Source organism: Chiloscyllium plagiosum, unplaced genomic scaffold (genome assembly GCF_037043375.1).
Source record: "Chiloscyllium plagiosum isolate Xiang-an unplaced genomic scaffold, Cpla_swu_hap1 HiC_scaffold_3, whole genome shotgun sequence".
NCBI classification, from domain to species: domain Eukaryota; kingdom Metazoa; phylum Chordata; class Chondrichthyes; order Orectolobiformes; family Hemiscylliidae; genus Chiloscyllium; species Chiloscyllium plagiosum.
In genome coordinates this window covers 151,354,555-151,379,373 of record NW_028270141.1, presented here as the reverse complement: position 1 = coordinate 151,379,373, position 24,819 = coordinate 151,354,555, and the positions used below count along the sequence as shown (strand labels likewise).

Genomic DNA, 24,819 nt, shown 5'->3' with positions numbered 1-24,819 from the left:
TATCAATAGGACCAGTAAGGGAGGTGGCTGCAATTATAGCTACAAACTGAAGTCAAGCAGGGTCACTGACAGCTCATGGTCCCTGCTGGTTGCACAGTAGTCTGCAATGAGAGCATCCATTGAGCACATGAGGGAGACTAACTTCAATTTTATTATTTCTTGGATTTTATGAACTAAATCCTGGATCAAAATATTATCTTCCCCTCTCCCAGTGTGTTTTGCATGCATTTGTAATTGAAGAGATGTTGGACATTGTTAGACAGAGCTCATTATGTCATTATAGTACTGATATTGAAACTGATCCAATTGCATGCTGACAGAGTCTTTTGCGTACAATGGAAGAGGTTAGTAATTTATTCTTTGTCTCTCATTATATGCCAGTAATGACAGACTGGGCTGCGTATTCCTTCTGTATCTTGGAGTATTGAAGTTTTTTTATAGCAGTCTTGCTGCAATCCTCCTGAGACCAGCTCATTTGGCAGAAATTTGAGATTCAATCTGGTACCTTCATGGTCTCCACAGCTGTGCTCCTCATTGGATCAGTTTTCAGCACCATCAAAGAAGCGGATAGGGCTTTCACTGAAAGAAAAGTAGGAATGACAAGTATGCGAATTAGGAACAGAAGTTGCCCATTTGGCCACCCAGGTCTGCTCAGTTATTCAATAAGATCCCAATTAAGCTATTTGTTTTTCAAACTCTACATTCCTATCTACCCGGATAACCTTTTGATTCCCTTGCCTAGCAATAAATCTACCTCAAAGATATTTAGCTCCATTTTCTGAGGCAGAGTTCCAAAGGTGCACAACCTTCTGAGAGAAAAGATTACTCCTCAGCTGTCCCTAAACATCAACTCCAATTTTTAGGTAGTGTCCCTCATTTTTGACTGGTCCACAAGAGAAAGCATTCTTTCCACATTCAGCTTGTCAAGACCATTCAGACAATTCACCCCTCGCCTTTCTAAACTTCAATGAAAGCAAGCCCATTCTATTCAACTTTTCCTCCTAAGTCCACCTGCCCATTCTAAGTATCAATGTATTAATTAATCTTTGAACAGCTTCCAATGCATTAACATGATTCCTTAAATAAGGAGACCAAAACTGCACACCATATTATAAATGTGGTCTCCCCAGTGATTTGCAAAACTGAACCATAACATCCTTTGTTCAATTTCTCTTGTAATTAATGAAAGTATCCAATTACCTTTCTTTACCTGATCTGCCTCTTCACTAATTTGTTGTGAATCAAGCGGTTGAACACCTAGATTCCTCTGCACCACCTCAAAATTCTGCAGTCGTTCTGTTTTAAGTCCTAGTCAACATTTTTATTCTCCCTGCCAAAGAGAATAACTTCATGCTTTCCTACATTGTACTCTGTCAGTCACTCAGCCCATGTCCATCTGGAATATCCTTGTATCGTCTTCACAGCATATTTTCCAACCTACTTTTGCATCACCTGAATATTTGGCTACCGTGCGTATATTTCCCTCGTCGAAGTCATTGGTATAAATTGTAAGAAGCTGAGGCCCCAGTACAGACCCATTTGGAACTCCATTTGTCACATCCTGCTGATCTGCAGGTCCACATTATGCATGCTCTTGGTTTCTACTAGCCAGCTAATTTTCTGTCCATGCTGTTGGGTTGCCCCCTTCACCACGAGCTCCTACTTTGCACAGTAACCTTTTGTGTTCTTTTGTATCAAATGCTTTCTGTAAATCTAAGCACAGTTCATTCACCGTCGTCTTTATCCAGAGCCAGGTACTCCAATAAATTGGTTGTGATTTTTCTTTCACAAAATTCTGATTTACCTTGGGTTTTTCTGGGTAGAAGTTTTGCATTTGGCCCAGTTATTACCCAATAACTGATTCCAACACCTTTCGCATGACATATCAAGCTAGTTTGTCTATAGTTTTCAGTCTCTCTCCATGAATCAAGGCCCTATAATTGCTACTTCCCAGCCGAATTGAACCTTTTCAGAATCTAGTGAACTTTGGAAAATTAACACCAACACTTCCACCACATCATTAACCACCTCTTTGATGACCTTAGGATGAAATCCATTAGAATTCACATAATTGTCAGCCTTCAGCTCCATCTGTCTGCTCATTGCCAAAGGAAGTACTAGAAAAACTCAGCAAGTATGGGAGCACTTGCGAGTACAGCAATAGAGTTCATGTTTGAATTCAACATAACTGATATTGGAAATTGAAGAGAGATCGTAGTACAGAACTGCAGTATTGTTGAAAGAGAGCACATTTTGTTGTAGCTTTTTATCTCATCAGGATCATTCATAAGAATAATTAAGATATTTGTACTGTATGAGAGGAGAGTACTGATTGATACATAGAACATAGAAGAATACAGCGCAGTACAGGCCCTTCGGCCCTCGATGTTGCACCGATCCAAGCCCACCTAACCTACACTAGCCCACTATCCTCCATATGCCTATCCAATGCCTGCTTAAATGAAGAAGTGAACTCCCATTGTGGACAATGACAGTACCAATGTTCCATTTCAATGATGACTCGAGGTAGAAATATGGTGTCTTTTATGCATTAGAAATGTAGGGTGGTGAGTAAGGGAGCATAAACAGGATGGGTTAGAGGGGGAGAAACTAAGTTCCAAGGTGTCATGGAATGAAATGGTAAGGTGAGTGATAATGAAAGTGGAACTGACTTTATTTGAAGATAGTCGTTTACATCTGATTTTCCACCTTTAGATCACACTCTTACCACCTTGGATCCAACTTACACTGCAAAATGGAGGAAGTATTTACAGCTTAAAAACTCCTTCTACCTGGCTTATGTAAGTGTTAAACCAGCAAATTCAAGCAGTCAGTTGCTAATTGTATGATGTTTGGTGCCCACTCATTGACTCCTGAAATGTGAGATTGGATCTGAGGGGCTGATCAGAATAGCAGTTTTTTGGAGGAAATGCCTTTCCTCCTCTGGATAGTTAATTGCTCTGCTGGATAAGAACTAATTTCTGTAATGCTTTTCTATATGACTAATGCATTTGTGCAACAGGATCTAATTGTTAATGGGTTTTGGTTCTGATACAGGGATTCTTCAAGAGCAGGCATGCGGAGTTTAGTTTGTGAGGAGAATCACTGCTTCCCCAGTCTAGCTCAGCTACTGATGGGTGGCACAATGAGAGTGCTAACTCTTTGCCAGAGGTATGAGGGTGGAAGATTAAATGTGCTAGAGACTCTGTCTATTGGTGCTCAGTTGTAGACGCCTACTTTGCAATGTCACTGGAATGTATCTTCCAGTGCTGCAAAATTCTGAGGCCCGATGCCATACGAGATATTGCCTGCAGCGAGGGAGACCTCTGGGACTAGGTTGTTAAGGTGTTGGTGTACAACTTGAACAGGGTTGATTCTCGGACATATACCTGGGCTAGCCTATTTGTCTGTTTCCAGCAGGACCATGTGCACCCTGCACAGACTGTCCTGGAGGAGTAGATCAGTGCAGCCAGTGACCCAGAAAGGGAAACTCTTGATATTTTGACATTGGATAATATATTGTACAGGGCAATAAGATTGAGGCAAATTAACCTATTTTGATATTCCATTGAAGGTCGTTTGCAATTAAAGTGGCTAATGTGAGGACCTGATCATAGCTTCTGTTTCTTTGTCAAAAACCTGCTTGGTTTACACCTATTCACAGGTTCTCCATCTCTGGATGATGGCCAGATTCTGAAGCACGATTCTTGCCTTATTTATTTCGGTGCTTGCCTTGTCAGAACCCTCCGATATAAATACACCTCATCAAGGTGGCATAAAATAGACAATAGGTGCAGGAGTAGGCCATTCTGCCCTTCGAGCCTGCACCACCATTCATTAAACAATCTCACAACAACAGTAAACTGGCTTATTCCTCGTAAGGATCACCAGCCAAGATGTTTAGAACCCCTGCTCTTGCCATCAGATCACGCCTGTAGAATGATGTGCCCTTGGATGGTACCAGTCTGTCCACACTAAATTGAGATTCAACCACATACTTTAGCACAATCACTCTTCAGCCAACTCACCTTCCCTGGCTCCTGAATGGAGGTGATCTACTGTAAACCAACCCTGTCCTTAGTGACTTCCTAAATCCATCAACAGTGTGCCTTTCCTCATTCCATCCCATATGGTTAAATCCACCGCACTAGGGGGGTAACAGCTGAGGATCTATGGCAGATGGATTTGCTAGAAAGAAAAATCTGCTAGAAACCAGATTCATTGTAGATCCTACTACCTGTTGATCCAGCTTTGATTTCCTGTGGCAACAGTGGTTCCTTTCAAATTCATTGCAGATTGGCCAAGGCTGCTGTGCAGCCATCAAATGTAAATGGGTGTAGAATTATCCAGACTGCAGTTATTTCACTGTCTAAACAATAACACTCAATGACTAAACTTCACGGTGGGAATAAAGAACTCCATCGAGCTGCTGACAGATTTTTTTTGGTTCTGCCTCAATGCACACACTAAATAAAATGAAAATAAATAAAATTTCTGGCAATAAAAATGAAATACTCACGAGTGCTGATGCTCCATTTTGCTCCACAGCAGGATTGGCCACAATGAGCAGTTGAGTGCTACAACTTGCTTCTGTGTGGTTTTCGGGAGCTGATGGTGTTCCTAGGTTTTGTGGCCCCATAATTTTGTTGTTTCTTTGGCATTTTCTCATTTGAATTTGATTACCAGGCACATATCTGTGGTGCAAACAGTTATTTAGATATTACTGAACTGCATGTCACATTCCCAGAAACAGTGGGGAATTACAGAAAGTCAGAGTGCGGCTTTAGTGAATACAATCCGAATTCTCCAGCTCTCGTATAGTGTTCTCTTGTTCAAATAAAGGATCACACAAGAGGTTTACCTGTGGCAGCCTACTGTGCTGGGAAGGGCTCTCATGGCACTGCGGGGTAGGTGGCAGTGAGCATTAATCAAGCAAGAGAGTCCTTTGCCTGTTGACCTTGGGCTGGATCCACCATATCCTCATGGAGCATTTGATGCTTCTCAGGTTAAAAGTATCTAGTTATTTTTAACCAGTGTTATAATGTATGGATTTTTCATCCAGTCAATGTTATGTGCTTGTTCTTTACAGGCATATTGTTACAATGGCCAGACACTGTTGGCCAGTGACAAATGTGGGGAAGCCATCCGCTCACTGCAAGAAGCAGAGAAGTGTGAGTACGAAGAATGGATTGTTATTAGTTCGGCAGTCTTGACTGAAAATACTCTAGACTCATCTAGCATTCATATGCTGACCTTTCTGGTCAATTATCTTGGCTGGGAAGACACCCCTAAAATGAGTATTGTGCTTATGATGTGTGCTGGTTTAATGGAATTAATTTTGTTTGAGATTATCATCTTCAGCTTTTGTTTGTGAGCATGACTGAACTGTTCATTATAACATCTATTCATTGGGGCTATTTCCTGATTGGCTGCAACAGTCAGGATCAAAGCTGATCCCATGCTTGGGAACTTGATTCAGTGCTTCTCCACTTTCCGTAAAAACATCAGGAGATCATTTACAAAGACACTGTAGTTATCATGTGGTGTATAGCCAGGGTAGAGTCGAGGCTCAGACTGCCAGGGCCTGCAACTCCCTCTAGACTTTGTCCACATTGCATGCGCATTAAGTGGTGTGTGAGGCACTTACTGTCCGTCTCCAAAGTGCTTTGCTTACTCCACACTGTTCATTCACCAACAATGATTTGAAGTCTTTAGTAAATGGCAGCCACTGAATGAAGGCTGAAAGATGCCCAGGACGCAGAGGAAAGGCAAACTAGCCTATGTGTCCCCAGTAAGCTCTGTTACAGGTGAACATTGGAGATCACATGAGCATGTTAATGGCCAAAACTTGACAGTATTATTGGGCAGCGCAGAGACAACTTGTTTAAAAACATTGAATTTCAGTTTCTCCATGCAGCTTAGGAATTTGCCCACATTCAGCATAGTACCCCAGATCTAAATAGGATCTCTCTAGGATGTGACAGAAAGGAGTAGAGCAAAGGCTTGAAATTAGTAGCGAATCTTGTGATCCTGAACAGAATAGTAGGGATCAAGTTGACCAAGTAGCTAGCCAAACGCACCCTTCCCTAGAAAATACCCAGAGCATAAAAAGCTTCACTTATTACTTGAGCGTCTTGCATACCTCTCAGCTGTTTGGTTTTAATCCAGGAGCAAATAGATGTAAAGTTGGGAATAAAATGATTCCCAGGCTTCCTGTTGTTATCCAACTGTAAGTGACATGTGAAAGATTAGTAAGTGGTTTCCTCTGCACTTTTGTTTATTCTTGTAGATTACTCCAAGGCAGAGGCTTTATGCAAGGAATATGGTCAAACAAAAGGTCCAGGATCAACAGCCAAGCCATCCGAGCACTTGTTCTTTAGGAAGTTGGGAACATACATCAGAAACACTCTAGAAAAGTGTCAGAGAGAGAATGGGTTCATGTAAGTTTATTCTTACCATTGGCAACATCATCTTTTATATCATTATTTATTGTACATTCTAAACCGAGTTGTTTCCTTGACCACAAAAGAATAGTTAAGTGTGATGAACTGAAGTCACATAAGGACTCTGGGTTACCTTCCCTTGAGTATTCCTGAACCATAGTTGGGTCTTCACAGTCTGCTTACTGACACTAACTTTTAATTTATAAACTAGTGATTGTCACACTGCTATAGAGAGACTCGAACTCCATTCTCTAGATCACCATTACGCTGTCTTGCCTGTGCAACAGTCGCAGGATGAATCAGGCCTCTGGCAACCTCATCGAGTTAGTCTTTCAATCTGACTGACTAACCACTCACTGATTTCTATTTCATGCAAAAGCCCAGCCACTGGGGGTTCTGATACCTGAATGAGACTGTTCAGGGGTTTGGTTATGATAAATTAATAGCAAGGGCACCTCTATGATTAAGGAGGAATGTTCTTGTGTGATTGAAATAGGTAACCAAAGAAGACTAATCTTTATTATGCACCTTTTTTTTTCTTTCAAGCTATTTCCAGAAGGTTCCTCAAGAGGCTCCACAGCTGGAACTGAAAGCAAACTATGGTTTGGTGGAGCCCCAGTCATTTGAACTTCCAGCACTCAGTAGTCAGTGGAGCCAGGATGTGTACACTGCTTTCGATATTACCAAAGGCCCCAAGGATGACAAGGTAGGAAGGGCTATCTGTTAATATGTGATCCTGTCACCTCTTGACTGGATGGGTTCATGCCAATGGGCTTTGAACTTGTGAAGGCCTCACGATTGACCTCACCCTGTCTTAATGAGCTGACCTCAACCAGTAGTAATTACTCATGAGAAGTATAAAGCAAAGCACAGAATCTAAGCAATGCTCAGGATCAAAGCCCTTGCCAGAAATTGGAAGATGAAAATAAACATTTGCACATCTTTAGTGCCTTTCAGGACATTTCCCCGCCCCCGCCCCCAGTACTTTGCCTCATTGAGTTGCTTTAAAGTGTAGCCACTGGTGTACTAAAGAAAGAGTTGGTTCAGAGACCCTGAAAGAACCAAGTGTATTCAGCAAAAGAGCTAAACAACTGATGAGATGTAGAAGCAGAAGTAGACCATTCAGACTATTGAGTCTGCTTTGGCATTCAGTGAGATCATGACTGATCTGAGAACCCTCAACTCCACTTTCCTGCATTATCATCATAGCCCTTGACTCCCATAATGCTTAGAAATCTATCTCTCAGCATTAAAAATAATTAACAACCCTGTCTTGACAGCCTTTTATGGTAAAGAATTCTATTGACTCACTACCATCTGTGAGAAAAACTTCCTCCTTATCTTTGAGTATTAAATGTGTGACCCTTTATTCTGAGATTATGCTGTCTGCTGCTAGGCTTTCCCACATTTGAACATGAATTGTCAGAATTTACAAGGGTCAAGACCCCCAAGAACCTTGAATGTTTCAGTAAGGTCTCCTCTCATTCTTCTAAACTCCAATGAGTATGGAGTTAACCTACTCAATCTTTCCTCATAAGACAGTCCCTCCATACCTGGTATCAGCCTCATGAACCTTCTCTGAATTGCTTTTATTACCAGTATAACTTCTTTAGATAAAGGAAATAACACTTCATAATGACTTACATGTGGTCTGATTAGTGCCTTGTATAGTCTTAGTAAGACCTCCTTATTTTTATACTCCATTTCCTTTGAAATAAAACCAGATTCTATAGCCTTCCCTATTATCTGCTGAACTTTGATGTAATTAGTACATGGAGACTCCAAAACCCTGCTGTATTGTAAGTTTTAGATGTCTTTCTCCATTTAATTAATAATCAGTTTCGCTGTGACAAAGTGCACAACCACACATTTTCCTACATTTTTTTGCCAATCACTTTACCTGTCTTTATCCCTCTGCAGACTGAATAATCCTCACCGCTTGCTTCCCATTTATTGTTGCCATCTGCAGACTTGATCATGGAATCCCTGCAGATAGATGCTAGACAGCCCATCAAGCCTGCACCAACTCTCCAAACAGCATCCCACTCAGACTTCCTCCCCACCCCCTCCAACCCATACCTGTAACCCCACATTTACCACGGCTAACCCACTTATCCTGAACAATGGGCAATTTAGCATGGCCAACCCACCTAACCAGCACATCTTTGGACTGTGGGAGAAAACCAAAGCACCTGTTAGAACCATTCAGACACTGGGAGAACATACAGACTCTACATACAGTCGCCAGAGGCTGGAATTGCACTCAGGTCCTTAGCACTGTGAGGCAGCAGTGCTAACCATTGTGCCACCCTGCTGCCCAGTGATCAGGATAGATGTACTTTTGTCATCCAAATAATTAATACGTGTGACATTCCACTCGTTACAGATTGCCATTCCGAAAATGCCTCCTTTATCCCAACAGTCTTCTATTAACCAATCCTCTATCCTTGCAAATACACTCCCTCCAGTGTCATGGGGTATTTTCTTAAATAGCCTTGCATTTAGTACCTTTTTTAATGCCGTTTGGAAATCCAAATGTATTGTGTCCACTGGTTCCCCTTTATCTATTCTACTTGTTCATTCAAAGAACTGTAATGCATTTATTCAGCATGATTTGTCCTTTGACTCTATAATTACTCTACTTGATTATATTGCTTACAAATTCTCTGCTAGTACCTTCTTTATAATAGACTCGTAATGTTTTCCTAATGATAGATGGTAAGCTTCTGGCCTATAGTTACCTAGCTTTGTCTCCCTTCCTTTTTGCATAAGATTGTTACATTGGTAGTTCTCCAATCCTCAGACTTGCCTAGAATTTAATGAATCTTTGAAGTTTGCATCCAGTGCAACCACTATCTCTGTATCTGCTTCCTTGAAAATTCTAAATGCAAGCCACAGGGACTTATTGGCCTTTAGACCCATGAGTTTCCCTTGTATGCTTCTTCTAAAGTTATTAAATTTATTTCCTTACCATATTTAGTATTTAGATTATTTGGTATTTTTTTGGAATGCTGTCAGTGTTCTCTAGAATAGAAAAAGTCTTTATTTTTGCATATACTCAATGAGTGTAGTGAAAAGTTTATATGTTGCCAATTGCAGCGCTGACTTGGATACAAAAAGTACTTAGGCACAGCTTTGTTTACTTACAAGAGCATAGACAATAGAGTAATAAAATGTCCAGCATTGCAGGAGGAAAAGTTCAGTACAACAGACCATGTTGGCACCTAGCTTCCAGTCTCCATCTTGCCGCTAAAGACTACCTTGAAGACTGATATAAAGTATTAATTCAACTCTCTGTCATTTCCTAGCTCCCCATTATTATTTCCCCTAACCTGTCTTCTAAGGGGCACATATTTACTGTGGTCTCGCTGTTCCTTTTCATATTTAAGGAAGCTCTTGCTATCCATTTTTATGTTACTTGCTGGTTTGCTCTTTTTTTGGTAATATTTTGACTTTTGAAACTTCTCAATACTGATTTAACATAATATGGCAAATAATAATGGTTTCTTTCAATTTGATGCTGTCCTTAACTTCCTTAGTTAACTGTAGTCAGTTTATCACCTTTCTTGAATCATTCTTCCTCACTGGGATATTTGATTTAAATTATTATTGCCACATGTACCGACATAAATTGATAGTATTGTTTTATGTGCTAACCAGACAAATCATACCTAAGTACATTAGGGTAGTAGAACAGAATGCAGAATATGGTGTCGAGAGTGGTGCTGGAAAAGCACAGCAAAACAGACAGCATCCAAGGAGCTGGAGAATCTGTGTTTTAGGCATAAGCCTTTCATCAGGAATGACTCCTCATTCCTGATGAATGGCTTATGCCCAAAATGTCAATTGTTCTGCTCCTTGGATACTGTCTGTTTTGCTGTGTTTTTCCAGCACTCCACACTCAACTCTGATACTCCAGCATCTGCAGTCCTCACTTTCTCCTAGAGTGCAGAATATAGTGTTACAGCTACAGAGAGCGTGCAGAGTTTTGCAGTGAGGCATGAGCTATTTTATAAACCAAGGACCAAAAATGTTTTTATTATTAATTCACAGTAATTTTTAAGAGTGGAAGAAAAATCCTTTCCTGTTTAACAATAAGTACAGTATACCAAAAGTCATTCTCTAACTGTTCATATTCTGCCCTGTTTTGGAGACCAGTTCCTGTTTTAATTGTGAACTTTGATTGTAGTCCTGTTAAAATCTTGGGCTGTGTCTGCATGACTAGCTCACGTAGAATGTAACATTTAATACATTTTCATCTCTTTTTAGGCTAAGGATAAAAAGGAAGACGAGGTGAAGCCAGTGAAGGAGCCAGACCTGAAACCCCAGAAAGACACAGGATGCTTGATTTCTTAAGGAGACAATAAAACACAATGCAATTGTCTGAACAGGGCCTGCAGCCACTACATAAAGTACATGGCTAGTCTCTCAATAGGACCTTGTTTAAGTGGCCATGAACCATGACTTCCTGGTTTCCCTTCACCCACTCCTGCCTCCTGTATAATGTTTGCACTTTTAAACAGAATCATCAAGACACTAGTAAAGAAAAAAAAAACTTTTTCCAGTTTTCTAATTTTACTCCGTTTGTGTCCAAGATGAGGATTGAGTACCCTTCTGGCCAATTTTCGCCTATCCTGGAAACATCCAAGTTTTATCATCCGCTGCCAAGAAGCTGAAACAGACAAATCAATTGGACCCTTTCAGTGATTCACATTGTTGCAACTTTGTTAGTATACTGGCCTTGAACATCTAACTATTGTGCCCCAGCAAGACTCGACAAACATTGATTTTTCTGAATTCTAAACTTTTATCTCACATTCAAGCTTTGTTTGGATTACTTGCAATTATTTGGTGTTAATTTACTCTTTTCACTCCCATAACCCTATGTTCATGTCCCTGCTTTCTCTGTCACCAATTCCTAATCCTGAATTTCTCCCCTCTGCAGCATAGCAGAATGTGGTAATTATGGCTAGAGGTGGGGGTAGAAAGCTACAACCACTCAACTGCTGGATTACACAATACAGACAACTGCCAATTGGCTTTGGTAGTTGAGAGGAAGGAGGTTCAGATTTTTCATAGGAGTACTCAATCAGACGTTGCCCATGACTCTACCTTTTCCTCAAATTAACTCTAATTTTCAGTGGCACATTCCAAGTTGCCTTTTAAATCCTATTCACACAGCACTCAAACCCTGCCTTCTCAAATAAGTGTGTCACCTGACCATTTCCCACTTACTCCCTCCACTCCAAATTGCTTCATATATTGTCACTAAAATAATTTGGGTTTTTCTGCTCTAATGCCCTTCCAATTGAAAATATGCATTAAACATAGGATTGAGGTGGTACTCAAACTAGTCTTTCAAAGGAATAGCTAAGAAAATGTAAATGAATATATATTACACATGAAACTATAAATGTAATAAAATATTACACATTTGAATTTTAGTGTTTGCGAATGGGAACTTTACTAGTAGGTTTTGTTTTAAATGGATTCTACATTTAGATCGGGAATAAAAACCAAGTGCTGGAGAACCTCAGCAGCTCTGGCAGCATGTGTGGAGAGAGAGAGAAACTGTTAAGGTTTTGAATCAATACCTTCTGTTCCTAGTTGGGATTTCCTGCCAGTAGCAAGCATTCACAGGCTGAGATTTCACTCATCCCTGAGGATAGATGAGAGGGGAAAAATAATCCGCCAAGGTTTACTTCCTAACTGCTCACCACTGCGTGTATTTATAATGTTCATAACAGTTAAAGAATCCATTATTAACTCTGTAATACTAGTCTGAGGGTTTGACAGCCCAGAATAATTTTGTGCCATGGATGAGGTTAGTGGGCTTGAAGTGGAGATGGTGCTGGTGTTTAGGCTGATGGTGTTCTGTGGCTAGGCGCTGGCTGGAGTTTTGGGCTGCACCTGGTCCCAGACAGGAGCATTCTCAGGTTGAAGGGGCAGGAAAGTGCAGTTTATTTGACTGTGGGTGAACCTGGAGGAGGGTGTTCCCAGCTCTGGTGAGTATCTAGGTATGTCTTTGACTGTGGGTGATCTGTAAGTTCTGATTCCACGCTTGGACTCCTTTATCTGTGTTGCCATTTTAAGTAATGGAGAGCTCCCTGGGAGACTCTGGTCAAAATGGAGAGAGCACTGCATCAGTGTGGCACTTACACAGATAAATGTAGATTCCAGTATGTTTTAAAAAAAGACTGAAGGCTTACAAAGAAGTCAAAGGGAAAATTGATGTAACTGAGTGAAGGGAGAGAAATGAAGGTTTTATGGATAACATTGATCAGTAATGTCCTACCCCTTTTGCTTAGTGTTAAAATGCTGGTTTATCATGTAATCTTGTGTTGATTAACAAGATAATGTAATCAATTTGTTGCTTGGGAAAAAATAAACACATTTATACCATTTAAATAGGCTGTGGGATAAAAGGTTTTCAAATTGTTTCTCATCAACCTCCCTCAAAAGAAAAATAAAGCCCCACCTAAATGGGCTGGTTATGTGACAAGTTGTTTTTTGATGTCTGTCCATTCCTCCAAACATAACAAACAATGCAGCTGGTTCCCAGAATAGTGTGCAAGGTAAATGCCAGCAGAGATTAGTTACAGTTATAGAATTCTGTGGGAAGCTAGAGAAGTGATTGCTGGGCCTCTTGCTGAGATATTTGTATCATCGATAGTCACAGGTGAGGTGCCGGAAGACTGGAGGTTAGTAAACGTGGTGCCACTGTTTAAGAAGGGCGGTAAAGACAAGCCAAGGAGCTATAGACCGGTGAGCCTGACCTTGGTGGTGGCCAAGTTGTTGGAGGGAATCCTGAGGGACAGGCTGTACATGTATTTGGAAAGACAAGGACTGATTAGGGATAGTCAACATGGCTTTGTGCGTGGGAAATCATGTCTCACAAACTTAATTGAGTTTTTTGAAGAAGTAACAAACAAGATTGATGAGGGCAGAGCAGTAGATGTGATCTATATGAACTTCAGTAAGGCGTTCGACAAGGTTCCCCATGGGAGACTGATTGATTAGCAAGGTTAGATCTCATGGAATACAGAGAGAACTAGTCATTTGGATACAGAACTGGCTCAAAGGTAGAAGACAGAGGGTGGTGGTGGGACTAGATTGGGTTGGGATATCTGGTCGGCATGGACGGGTTGGACCGAAGGGTCTGTTTCCATGCTGTGCATCTCTATGACTCTAAATGTACAACATGGAAACAGACCCTTTGGTCCATCTCATCCATGCCAACCAGATGTCCTAACTTAATCTAGTCCCATTTGCCAGCACTTGGCCCATATCCCTCTAAACGCTTCCTATTTATATACCCATCCAAATGCCTTTTACATGTTGTAATTATACCAGCCTTCACCACTTTCTCTGGCAGCTCATTCCATACACTCACCATTCTCTGCATGAGAACGTTACCCCTTGGTCCCTTTTAAATCTTTCCCCCCTCACCCTAAACCTATGCCCTCTAGTTCTGGACTCCCCACCACAGGGAAAAGACCTTGTCTATTTATCCTATCCATGCCCCTTATGAGTTTATAAATATGTGTAAGGTCAACTCCTCAGCCTCTGACGCTCCAGGGAAAACAGCCCCAGCCTATTCAACCTCTCCCTTTTGCTCAAATCCTCCAACCCCGGCAATATCTTTGTCAATCTTTTCTGAACTCTTCAAGTTTCACAATGTCCTTCCAATGGGAAGGAAACCAGAATTGCACACACTATTCCAAAAATGGCCTAACCAATGTCCTGTACAGCTGCACATGACCTCCCAACTCCTATACTCGATACGCTGACCAATAAAGCAAGCATACCAAACTCCTCCTTGACTATCCTATCTACCTGCGACTCCACTTTCATGGAGCTTTGAATCTGCAAGCCAAGGTATCTATTCAGCAACAGTCCCTGGATCTTATACACTTGATGGTAAGTCCTGCTCTGATTGGCTTTTCCAAAATGCAGCACCTGACATTTATCTAAATTAAACTCCATCTGCCATTCCTCAGCCATTGGCCCCTTTGATCAAGATCCCCAAATAGTTTGTTTTCAAGTTGTTGTTTTTACATAGATGCAGTCTTTGATTTGTATAGTGTATCCCCATAGATCAGAGTTATGAGAATGCGCAAAGAGGCCTTTTGGCCAATCTTGTGTCTGGCAGCTTTTTAAGTAATTCATATAGTGCTGCTCTCTTGCCTTCTATCAGCATGCTAGCTCGTGGTTCCTTTTCAAAGAAGTCTAATTTCCTATTATCGCCTCTATACCCTGGTGTTCACAAATCTTAACACCTGCATGATGGTTTATTTTCCAATTACTTTCAATCTGTGCTGTTTCATTTTCAGTCACTTAACAAACAGAAATAGTTTCTCCAAATATACTCTGTCCATACCTCTCATGATTTTGAATACTTCTATCAAATCTCTTCTCCTCCAAGGAAAATATTCCTAAATTCCCTTGTTTATCTTGGTAACTGAATTTCCTCATCCCTGTAACCGTCTTCGTGAATCTTTTCTTCACTCCCTAAAGTGCTCTACCCAGAATCAAGAGTGTGGTGCTGGAAAAGCACAGCTGGTCAGGCAGAATCTGAGGAGCAGGAGAATCGATGTTTCAGGCAAAGGCTCATTCCTGATGAAGGGCTTTTGCCAAAATTGTTAATTCTCGTGCTCCTCTGATGCTGCCTGACCTGCTGCACTTTTACAACGCCGCGCACTCGACTCTGACCTCCAGCATCTGCAGTTCTCACTTTCTCCTGTTCTACCCAGGACTCAGCAATGCTACAGCTAAAGCCAAACTGATGTCTTACACAAATCAATATAGCCTCATTGCTCTCTAACTCATGTCCATATTAATAACATTTGGGATACTGTATGCTTTATTAACTGTTCTCTATTTGTCTCGTCATGACTGATGCCCATTAACACCTAGGTCCACGTGCTTCTCCACCTCTTAGAAGTTATTTTTCATGTTCTCCCGATCAAATTGTATCATTGCTTTGTTTCACCAGCTGAAAGGATTAAAAAGTTCCTAACTCATGTGAGGAACTGTGCCAGTGCCAGTTCCAAGTGGCCCTTAGAGTCCCCCAAGATGGTGTCAGCAAGGTGAATTGGTGGAGGAGAGTAGCCAAAGCGGGACTCTTGGTGAGGTGGTGGTCTGGCCTGGCAGGAGAGGCAGAGATTCCTGATTGTGATAGACTGGAGGGGGCAGCAGCGGCAGAGCCAGGGTCTCCTGGATGCAATGGGTCTGGACTGGGTGGTGGTAGTAATTCTTGTTTGCGGGCCAGTGTGGGTCTAGATTGGCAGACGGTCAGCGAGGTGGACCCAGTAATGAAGAAATGGCACGTGAATAGGGGCAACTCTGATGTTTGTGGGTCAGGCAAAGGTGGATGGCGTAGTGGCAGAGGTGGTGTAGGTTAACCAGCTCAGGTCACATGGTGGATGCTGAGGAATGAAGACTAACTCTTTCAGCTTTATCTTTTTATTCACAAAATATCCAAATGGTGCTGGATTGTGGCTTCAGTTGAAGTTTTTCACTATTCATAATGTTGTTCATTGTGGAGTGCAAGTGACAGTAAATCATCATTCATTTATTCTTTCATTTATATTCCCTAAATTACATGAGCATGATGAAGAATATAGACGATGAAGAAAAAAAATCCACAATTGGCTTCTGAAGACAACAGGGTAGATAATAAAGCTGGACCAGCCAGCACAGGTTGTGACCCAGTGTAATACCCAGTCCCACAGGGGGGAAAGGACAGTGTGTGACCCACTGTAACACCCAGTCCCTGGGGGAAAGGACAGTGTGTGACCCACTGTAACACCCAGTCCCTGGGGGAAAGGACAGTGTGTGATCCCCTGTAACACCCAGTGCCAGGGCGGGAAAGGACAGTGTGTGACCCACTGCAACACCCAGTCCCAGGGGGGAAAGGACAATGTGTGACCCACTGTAACACCCATTCCCAGGGGGGAAAGGACAATGTGTGACCCACTGGAACACCCAGTCCCAGGGGGAAAGGACATTGTGTGACTCACTAACACCCAGTCCCAGGGGGGAAAGGACAGTATGTGACCCACTGTAATACTCAGTCCCACAGGGGAAAGGACAGTGTGTGACCCACTGTAACTCCCAGTCCCAGGGGGGAAAGGACAGTGTGTGACCCACTGTAACACCCAGTCCCAGGGGGGAAAGGACAGTGTGTGACCCACTGTAACACCCTGTCCCACAGGGGGGAAAGGACAGTGTGTGACCCACTGTAACACCCGGTCCCACAGGGGGAAAGGACAGTGTGTGACCCACTGTAACACCCGGTCCCACAGGGGGAAAGGACAGTGTGTGACCCACTGTAACACCCAGTCCCACAGGGGGAAAGGACAGTGTGTGACCCACTAACACCCAGTCACTGGGGGGGGGGGGGGGGGGGAAATAGGACAGTGTGTGACCCACTGTAACACCCAGTCCCACAGGGGGGAAAGGACAGTGTGTGACCCACTGTAACACCCAGTCCCACAGGGGGGAAAGGACAGTGTGTGCCCCACTGTAACACCCAGTCACTGGGGGGGGGGGGGGGGGAAATAGGACAGTGTGTGACCCACTGTAACACCCAGTCCAAGGAGGAGTGGGGGGGGGGGGGGGGGGAGCGTGTGTGACCCACTGTAACACCCAGTCCCAGAGGGGAAAGGACAGTGTGTGCCCCACTGTAATACCCAGTCCCAGGGGGAAAGGACAGTGTGTGACCCACTGTAACACCCGGTCCCACAGGGGGGAAAAGGACCGTGTGTGACCCACTGTAACACCCGGTCCCACAGGGGGAAAGGACAGTGTGTGACCCACCGTAACACCCAGTCCCACAGGGGGGATAGGACAGTGTGTGACCCACTGTAACACCCAGTCACTGGGGGGGGGGGGGGAGGAGAGATAGGACAGTGTGTGACCCACTGTAACACCCAGTCCAAGGAGGAGTGGGGGTGGGGGGGGCGAGGAGCGTGTGTGACCCACTGTAACACCCAGTCCCAGAGGGGAAAGGACAGTGTGTGCCCCACTGTAACACCCAATCCCAGGGGGGAAAGGACAGTGTGTGACCCACTGTAACACCCAGTCCCAGAGGGGAAAGGACAGTGTGTGCCCCACTGTAACACCCAATCCCAGGGGGGAAAGGACAGTGTGTGCCCCACTGTAACACCCAATCCCAGGGGGGAAAGGACAGTGTGTGACCCACTGTAACACCCAGTCCCAGGGGGGAAAGGACAGTGTGTGCCCCACTGTAACACCCAGTCCCAGGGGGGAAAGGACAGTGTGTGCCCCACTGTAACACCCAGTCCCAGGGGGGAAAGGACAGTGTGTGCCCCACTGTAACACCCAGTCCCAGGGGGGAAAGGACAGTGTGTGACCCACTGTAACACCCAGTCCCAGGGGGGAAAGGACAGTGTGTGCCCCACTGTAACACCCAGTCCCAGGGGGGAAAGGACAGTGTGTGACCCACTGTAACACCCAGTCCCAGGGGGGAAAGGACAGTGTGTGACCCACTGTAACACCCAGTCCCAGGGGGGAAAGGACAGTGTGTGACCCACTGTAACACCCAGTCCCAGGGGGGAAAGGACAGTGTGTGACCCACTGTAACACCCAGTCCCAGGGGGGAAAGGACAGTGTGTGACCCACTGTAACACCCAGTCCCAGGGGGGAAAGGACAGTGTGTGACCCACTGTAACACCCAGTCCCAGGGGGGAAAGGACAGTGTGTGACCCACTGTAACACCCAGTCCCAGGGGGGAAAGGACAGTGTGTGACCCACTGTAACACCCAGTCCCAGGGGGGAAAGGACAGTGTGTGACCCACTGTAACACCCAGTCCCAGGGGGGAAAGGACAGTGTGTGACCCACTGTAACACCCAGTCCCAGGGGGGAAAGGACAGTGTGTGACCCACTGTAACACCCAGTCCCAGGGGGGAAAGGACAGTGTGTGACCCACTGTAACACCCAGTCCCAGGGGGGAAAGGACAGTGTGTGACCCACTGTAACACCCAGTCCCAGGGGGGAAAGGACAGTGTGTGACCCACTGTAACACCCAGTCCCAGGGGGGAAAGGACAGTGTGTGACCCACTGTAACACCCAGTCCCAGGGGGGAAAGGACAGTGTGTGACCCACTGTAACACCCAGTCCCAGGGGGGAAAGGACAGTGTGTGACCCACTGTAACACCCAGTCTCCCAGGGGGGAAAGGACAGTGTGTGACCCACTGTAACACCCAGTCCCACCGGGGGGAAAGGACAGTGTGTGACCCACTGTAACACCCAGTCCCACCGGGGGGAAAGGACAGTGTGTGACCCACTGTAACACCCAGTCCCACCGGGGGGAAAGGACAGTGTGTGACCCACTGTAACACCCAGTCCCACCGGGGGGAAAGGACAGTGTGTGACCCACTGTAACACCCAGTCCCACCGGGGGGAAAGGACAGTGTGTGACCCACTGTAACACCCAGTCCCACCGGGGGGAAAGGACAGTGTGTGACCCACTGTAACACCCAGTCCCACCGGGGGGAAAGGACAGTGTGTGACCCACTGTAACACCCAGTCCCACCGGGGGGAAAGGACAGTGTGTGACCCACTGTAACACCCAGTCCCACCGGGGGGAAAGGACAGTGTGTGACCCACTGTAACACCCAGTCCCACCGGGGGGAAAGGACAGTGTGTGACCCACTGTAACACCCAGTCCCACCGGGGGGAAAGGACAGTGTGTGACCCACTGTAACACCCAGTCCCACCGGGGGGAAAGGACAGTGTGTGACCCACTGTAACACCCAGTCCCACCGGGGGGAAAGGACAGTGTGTGACCCACTGTAACACCCAGTCCCACCGGGGGGAAAGGACAGTGTGTGACCCACTGTAACACCCAGTCCCACCGGGGGGAAAGGACAGTGTGTGACCCACTGTAACACCCAGTCCCACCGGGGGGAAAGGACAGTGTGTGACCCACTGTAACACCCAGTCCCACCGGGGGGAAAGGACAGTGTGTGACCCACTGTAACACCCAGTCCCACCGGGGGGAAAGGACAGTGTGTGACCCACTGTAACACCCAGTCCCACCGGGGGGAAAGGACAGTGTGTGACCCACTGTAACACCCAGTCCCACCGGGGGGAAAGGACAGTGTGTGACCCACTGTAACACCCAGTCCCACCGGGGGGAAAGGACAGTGTGTGACCCACTGTAACACCCAGTCCCACCGGGGGGAAAGGACAGTGTGTGACCCACTGTAACACCCAGTCCCACCGGGGGGAAAGGACAGTGTGTGACCCACTGTAACACCCAGTCCCACCGGGGGGAAAGGACAGTGTGTGACCCACTGTAACACCCAGTCCCACCGGGGGGAAAGGACAGTGTGTGACCCACTGTAACACCCAGTCCCACCGGGGGGAAAGGACAGTGTGTGACCCACTGTAACACCCAGTCCCACCGGGGGGAAAGGACAGTGTGTGACCCACTGTAACACCCAGTCCCACCGGGGGGAAAGGACAGTGTGTGACCCACTGTAACACCCAGTCCCACCGGGGGGAAAGGACAGTGTGTGACCCACTGTAACACCCAGTCCCACCGGGGGGAAAGGACAGTGTGTGACCCACTGTAACACCCAGTCCCACCGGGGGGAAAGGACAGTGTGTGACCCACTGTAACACCCAGTCCCACCGGGGGGAAAGGACAGTGTGTGACCCACTGTAACACCCAGTCCCACCGGGGGGAAAGGACAGTGTGTGACCCACTGTAACACCCAGTCCCACCGGGGGGAAAGGACAGTGTGTGACCCACTGTAACACCCAGTCCCACCGGGGGGAAAGGACAGTGTGTGACCCACTGTAACACCCAGTCCCACCGGGGGGAAAGGACAGTGTGTGACCCACTGTAACACCCAGTCCCACCGGGGGGAAAGGACAGTGTGTGACCCACTGTAACACCCAGTCCCACCGGGGGGAAAGGACAGTGTGTGACCCACTGTAACACCCAGTCCCACCGGGGGGAAAGGACAGTGTGTGACCCACTGTAACACCCAGTCCCACCGGGGGGAAAGGACAGTGTGTGACCCACTGTAACACCCAGTCCCACCGGGGGGAAAGGACAGTGTGTGACCCACTGTAACACCCAGTCCCACCGGGGGGAAAGGACAGTGTGTGACCCACTGTAACACCCAGTCCCACCGGGGGGAAAGGACAGTGTGTGACCCACTGTAACACCCAGTCCCACCGGGGGGAAAGGACAGTGTGTGACCCACTGTAACACCCAGTCCCACCGGGGGGAAAGGACAGTGTGTGACCCACTGTAACACCCAGTCCCACCGGGGGGAAAGGACAGTGTGTGACCCACTGTAACACCCAGTCCCACCGGGGGGAAAGGACAGTGTGTGACCCACTGTAACACCCAGTCCCACCGGGGGGAAAGGACAGTGTGTGACCCACTGTAACACCCAGTCCCACCGGGGGGAAAGGACAGTGTGTGACCCACTGTAACACCCAGTCCCACCGGGGGGAAAGGACAGTGTGTGACCCACTGTAACACCCAGTCCCACCGGGGGGAAAGGACAGTGTGTGACCCACTGTAACACCCAGTCCCACCGGGGGGAAAGGACAGTGTGTGACCCACTGTAACACCCAGTCCCACCGGGGGGAAAGGACAGTGTGTGACCCACTGTAACACCCAGTCCCACCGGGGGGAAAGGACAGTGTGTGACCCACTGTAACACCCAGTCCCACCGGGGGGAAAGGACAGTGTGTGACCCACTGTAACACCCAGTCCCACCGGGGGGAAAGGACAGTGTGTGACCCACTGTAACACCCAGTCCCACCGGGGGGAAAGGACAGTGTGTGACCCACTGTAACACCCAGTCCCACCGGGGGGAAAGGACAGTGTGTGACCCACTGTAACACCCAGTCCCACCGGGGGGAAAGGACAGTGTGTGACCCACTGTAACACCCAGTCCCACCGGGGGGAAAGGACAGTGTGTGACCCACTGTAACACCCAGTCCCACCGGGGGGAAAGGACAGTGTGTGACCCACTGTAACACCCAGTCCCACCGGGGGGAAAGGACAGTGTGTGACCCACTGTAACACCCAGTCCCACCGGGGGGAAAGGACAGTGTGTGACCCACTGTAACACCCAGTCCCACCGGGGGGAAAGGACAGTGTGTGACCCACTGTAACACCCAGTCCCACCGGGGGGAAAGGACAGTGTGTGACCCACTGTAACACCCAGTCCCACCGGGGGGAAAGGACAGTGTGTGACCCACTGTAACACCCAGTCCCACCGGGGGGAAAGGACAGTGTGTGACCCACTGTAACACCCAGTCCCACCGGGGGGAAAGGACAGTGTGTGACCCACTGTAACACCCAGTCCCACCGGGGGGAAAGGACAGTGTGTGACCCACTGTAACACCCAGTCCCACCGGGGGGAAAGGACAGTGTGTGACCCACTGTAACACCCAGTCCCACCGGGGGGAAAGGACAGTGTGTGACCCACTGTAACACCCAGTCCCACCGGGGGGAAAGGACAGTGTGTGACCCACTGTAACACCCAGTCCCACCGGGGGGAAAGGACAGTGTGTGACCCACTGTAACACCCAGTCCCACCGGGGGGAAAGGACAGTGTGTGACCCACTGTAACACCCAGTCCCACCGGGGGGAAAGGACAGTGTGTGACCCACTGTAACACCCAGTCCCACCGGGGGGAAAGGACAGTGTGTGACCCACTGTAACACCCAGTCCCACCGGGGGGAAAGGACAGTGTGTGACCCACTGTAACACCCAGTCCCACCGGGGGGAAAGGACAGTGTGTGACCCACTGTAACACCCAGTCCCACCGGGGGGAAAGGACAGTGTGTGACCCACTGTAACACCCAGTCCCACCGGGGGGAAAGGACAGTGTGTGACCCACTGTAACACCCAGTCCCACCGGGGGGAAAGGACAGTGTGTGACCCACTGTAACACCCAGTCCCACCGGGGGGAAAGGACAGTGTGTGACCCACTGTAACACCCAGTCCCACCGGGGGGAAAGGACAGTGTGTGACCCACTGTAACACCCAGTCCCACCGGGGGGAAAGGACAGTGTGTGACCCACTGTAACACCCAGTCCCACCGGGGGGAAAGGACAGTGTGTGACCCACTGTAACACCCAGTCCCACCGGGGGGAAAGGACAGTGTGTGACCCACTGTAACACCCAGTCCCACCGGGGGGAAAGGACAGTGTGTGACCCACTGTAACACCCAGTCCCACCGGGGGGAAAGGACAGTGTGTGACCCACTGTAACACCCAGTCCCACCGGGGGGAAAGGACAGTGTGTGACCCACTGTAACACCCAGTCCCACCGGGGGGAAAGGACAGTGTGTGACCCACTGTAACACCCAGTCCCACCGGGGGGAAAGGACAGTGTGTGACCCACTGTAACACCCAGTCCCACCGGGGGGAAAGGACAGTGTGTGACCCACTGTAACACCCAGTCCCACCGGGGGGAAAGGACAGTGTGTGACCCACTGTAACACCCAGTCCCACCGGGGGGAAAGGACAGTGTGTGACCCACTGTAACACCCAGTCCCACCGGGGGGAAAGGACAGTGTGTGACCCACTGTAACACCCAGTCCCACCGGGGGGAAAGGACAGTGTGTGACCCACTGTAACACCCAGTCCCACCGGGGGGAAAGGACAGTGTGTGACCCACTGTAACACCCAGTCCCACCGGGGGGAAAGGACAGTGTGTGACCCACTGTAACACCCAGTCCCACCGGGGGGAAAGGACAGTGTGTGACCCACTGTAACACCCAGTCCCACCGGGGGGAAAGGACAGTGTGTGACCCACTGTAACACCCAGTCCCACCGGGGGGAAAGGACAGTGTGTGACCCACTGTAACACCCAGTCCCACCGGGGGGAAAGGACAGTGTGTGACCCACTGTAACACCCAGTCCCACCGGGGGGAAAGGACAGTGTGTGACCCACTGTAACACCCAGTCCCACCGGGGGGAAAGGACAGTGTGTGACCCACTGTAACACCCAGTCCCACCGGGGGGAAAGGACAGTGTGTGACCCACTGTAACACCCAGTCCCACCGGGGGGAAAGGACAGTGTGTGACCCACTGTAACACCCAGTCCCACCGGGGGGAAAGGACAGTGTGTGACCCACTGTAACACCCAGTCCCACCGGGGGGAAAGGACAGTGTGTGACCCACTGTAACACCCAGTCCCACCGGGGGGAAAGGACAGTGTGTGACCCACTGTAACACCCAGTCCCACCGGGGGGAAAGGACAGTGTGTGACCCACTGTAACACCCAGTCCCACCGGGGGGAAAGGACAGTGTGTGACCCACTGTAACACCCAGTCCCACCGGGGGGAAAGGACAGTGTGTGACCCACTGTAACACCCAGTCCCACCGGGGGGAAAGGACAGTGTGTGACCCACTGTAACACCCAGTCCCACCGGGGGGAAAGGACAGTGTGTGACCCACTGTAACACCCAGTCCCACCGGGGGGAAAGGACAGTGTGTGACCCACTGTAACACCCAGTCCCACCGGGGGGAAAGGACAGTGTGTGACCCACTGTAACACCCAGTCCCACCGGGGGGAAAGGACAGTGTGTGACCCACTGTAACACCCAGTCCCACCGGGGGGAAAGGACAGTGTGTGACCCACTGTAACACCCAGTCCCACCGGGGGGAAAGGACAGTGTGTGACCCACTGTAACACCCAGTCCCACCGGGGGGAAAGGACAGTGTGTGACCCACTGTAACACCCAGTCCCACCGGGGGGAAAGGACAGTGTGTGACCCACTGTAACACCCAGTCCCACCGGGGGGAAAGGACAGTGTGTGACCCACTGTAACACCCAGTCCCACCGGGGGGAAAGGACAGTGTGTGACCCACTGTAACACCCAGTCCCACCGGGGGGAAAGGACAGTGTGTGACCCACTGTAACACCCAGTCCCACCGGGGGGAAAGGACAGTGTGTGACCCACTGTAACACCCAGTCCCACCGGGGGGAAAGGACAGTGTGTGACCCACTGTAACACCCAGTCCCACCGGGGGGAAAGGACAGTGTGTGACCCACTGTAACACCCAGTCCCACCGGGGGGAAAGGACAGTGTGTGACCCACTGTAACACCCAGTCCCACCGGGGGGAAAGGACAGTGTGTGACCCACTGTAACACCCAGTCCCACCGGGGGGAAAGGACAGTGTGTGACCCACTGTAACACCCAGTCCCACCGGGGGGAAAGGACAGTGTGTGACCCACTGTAACACCCAGTCCCACCGGGGGGATAGGACAGTGTGTGACCCACTGTAACACCCAGTCCCTGGGGGAAAGGACAGTGTGTGACCCACTGTAACACCCAGTCCCAGGGGGAAAGGACAGTGTGTGACCC

The 24,819-nt window shown here is 48.0% G+C and overlaps 1 protein-coding gene and 1 long non-coding RNA gene across 3 annotated transcripts in view; one reads left to right on the top strand and one right to left on the bottom strand.

Annotated features, from left to right (window-relative positions):
• The window catches only part of brox (BRO1 domain and CAAX motif containing), a 46,549-nt gene extending 34,667 nt beyond the window's left edge, over positions 1-11,882 (top strand). For both annotated transcript variants that reach the window (XM_043687328.2, XM_087984391.1), the window contains 5 exons: positions 2,716-2,801; positions 5,090-5,171; positions 6,290-6,440; positions 6,990-7,149; positions 10,713-11,882. In XM_043687328.2, the coding sequence (XP_043543263.1) occupies positions 2,716-2,801; positions 5,090-5,171; positions 6,290-6,440; positions 6,990-7,149; positions 10,713-10,799 (566 nt within the window). In that variant the 3' untranslated portion in view covers positions 10,800-11,882. The remainder of the gene's footprint in view (positions 1-2,715; positions 2,802-5,089; positions 5,172-6,289; positions 6,441-6,989; positions 7,150-10,712) is intronic.
• Positions 200-6,296, bottom strand: LOC122548544 (uncharacterized). Its single transcript, XR_006311260.2, has 3 exons — positions 6,143-6,296; positions 4,520-4,694; positions 200-579 (listed from the first exon to the last, which is right to left on the bottom strand). It is a non-coding gene; the product is annotated as an uncharacterized LOC122548544 (long non-coding RNA).
• Positions 11,883-24,819: the final 12,937 nt, after the last annotated feature.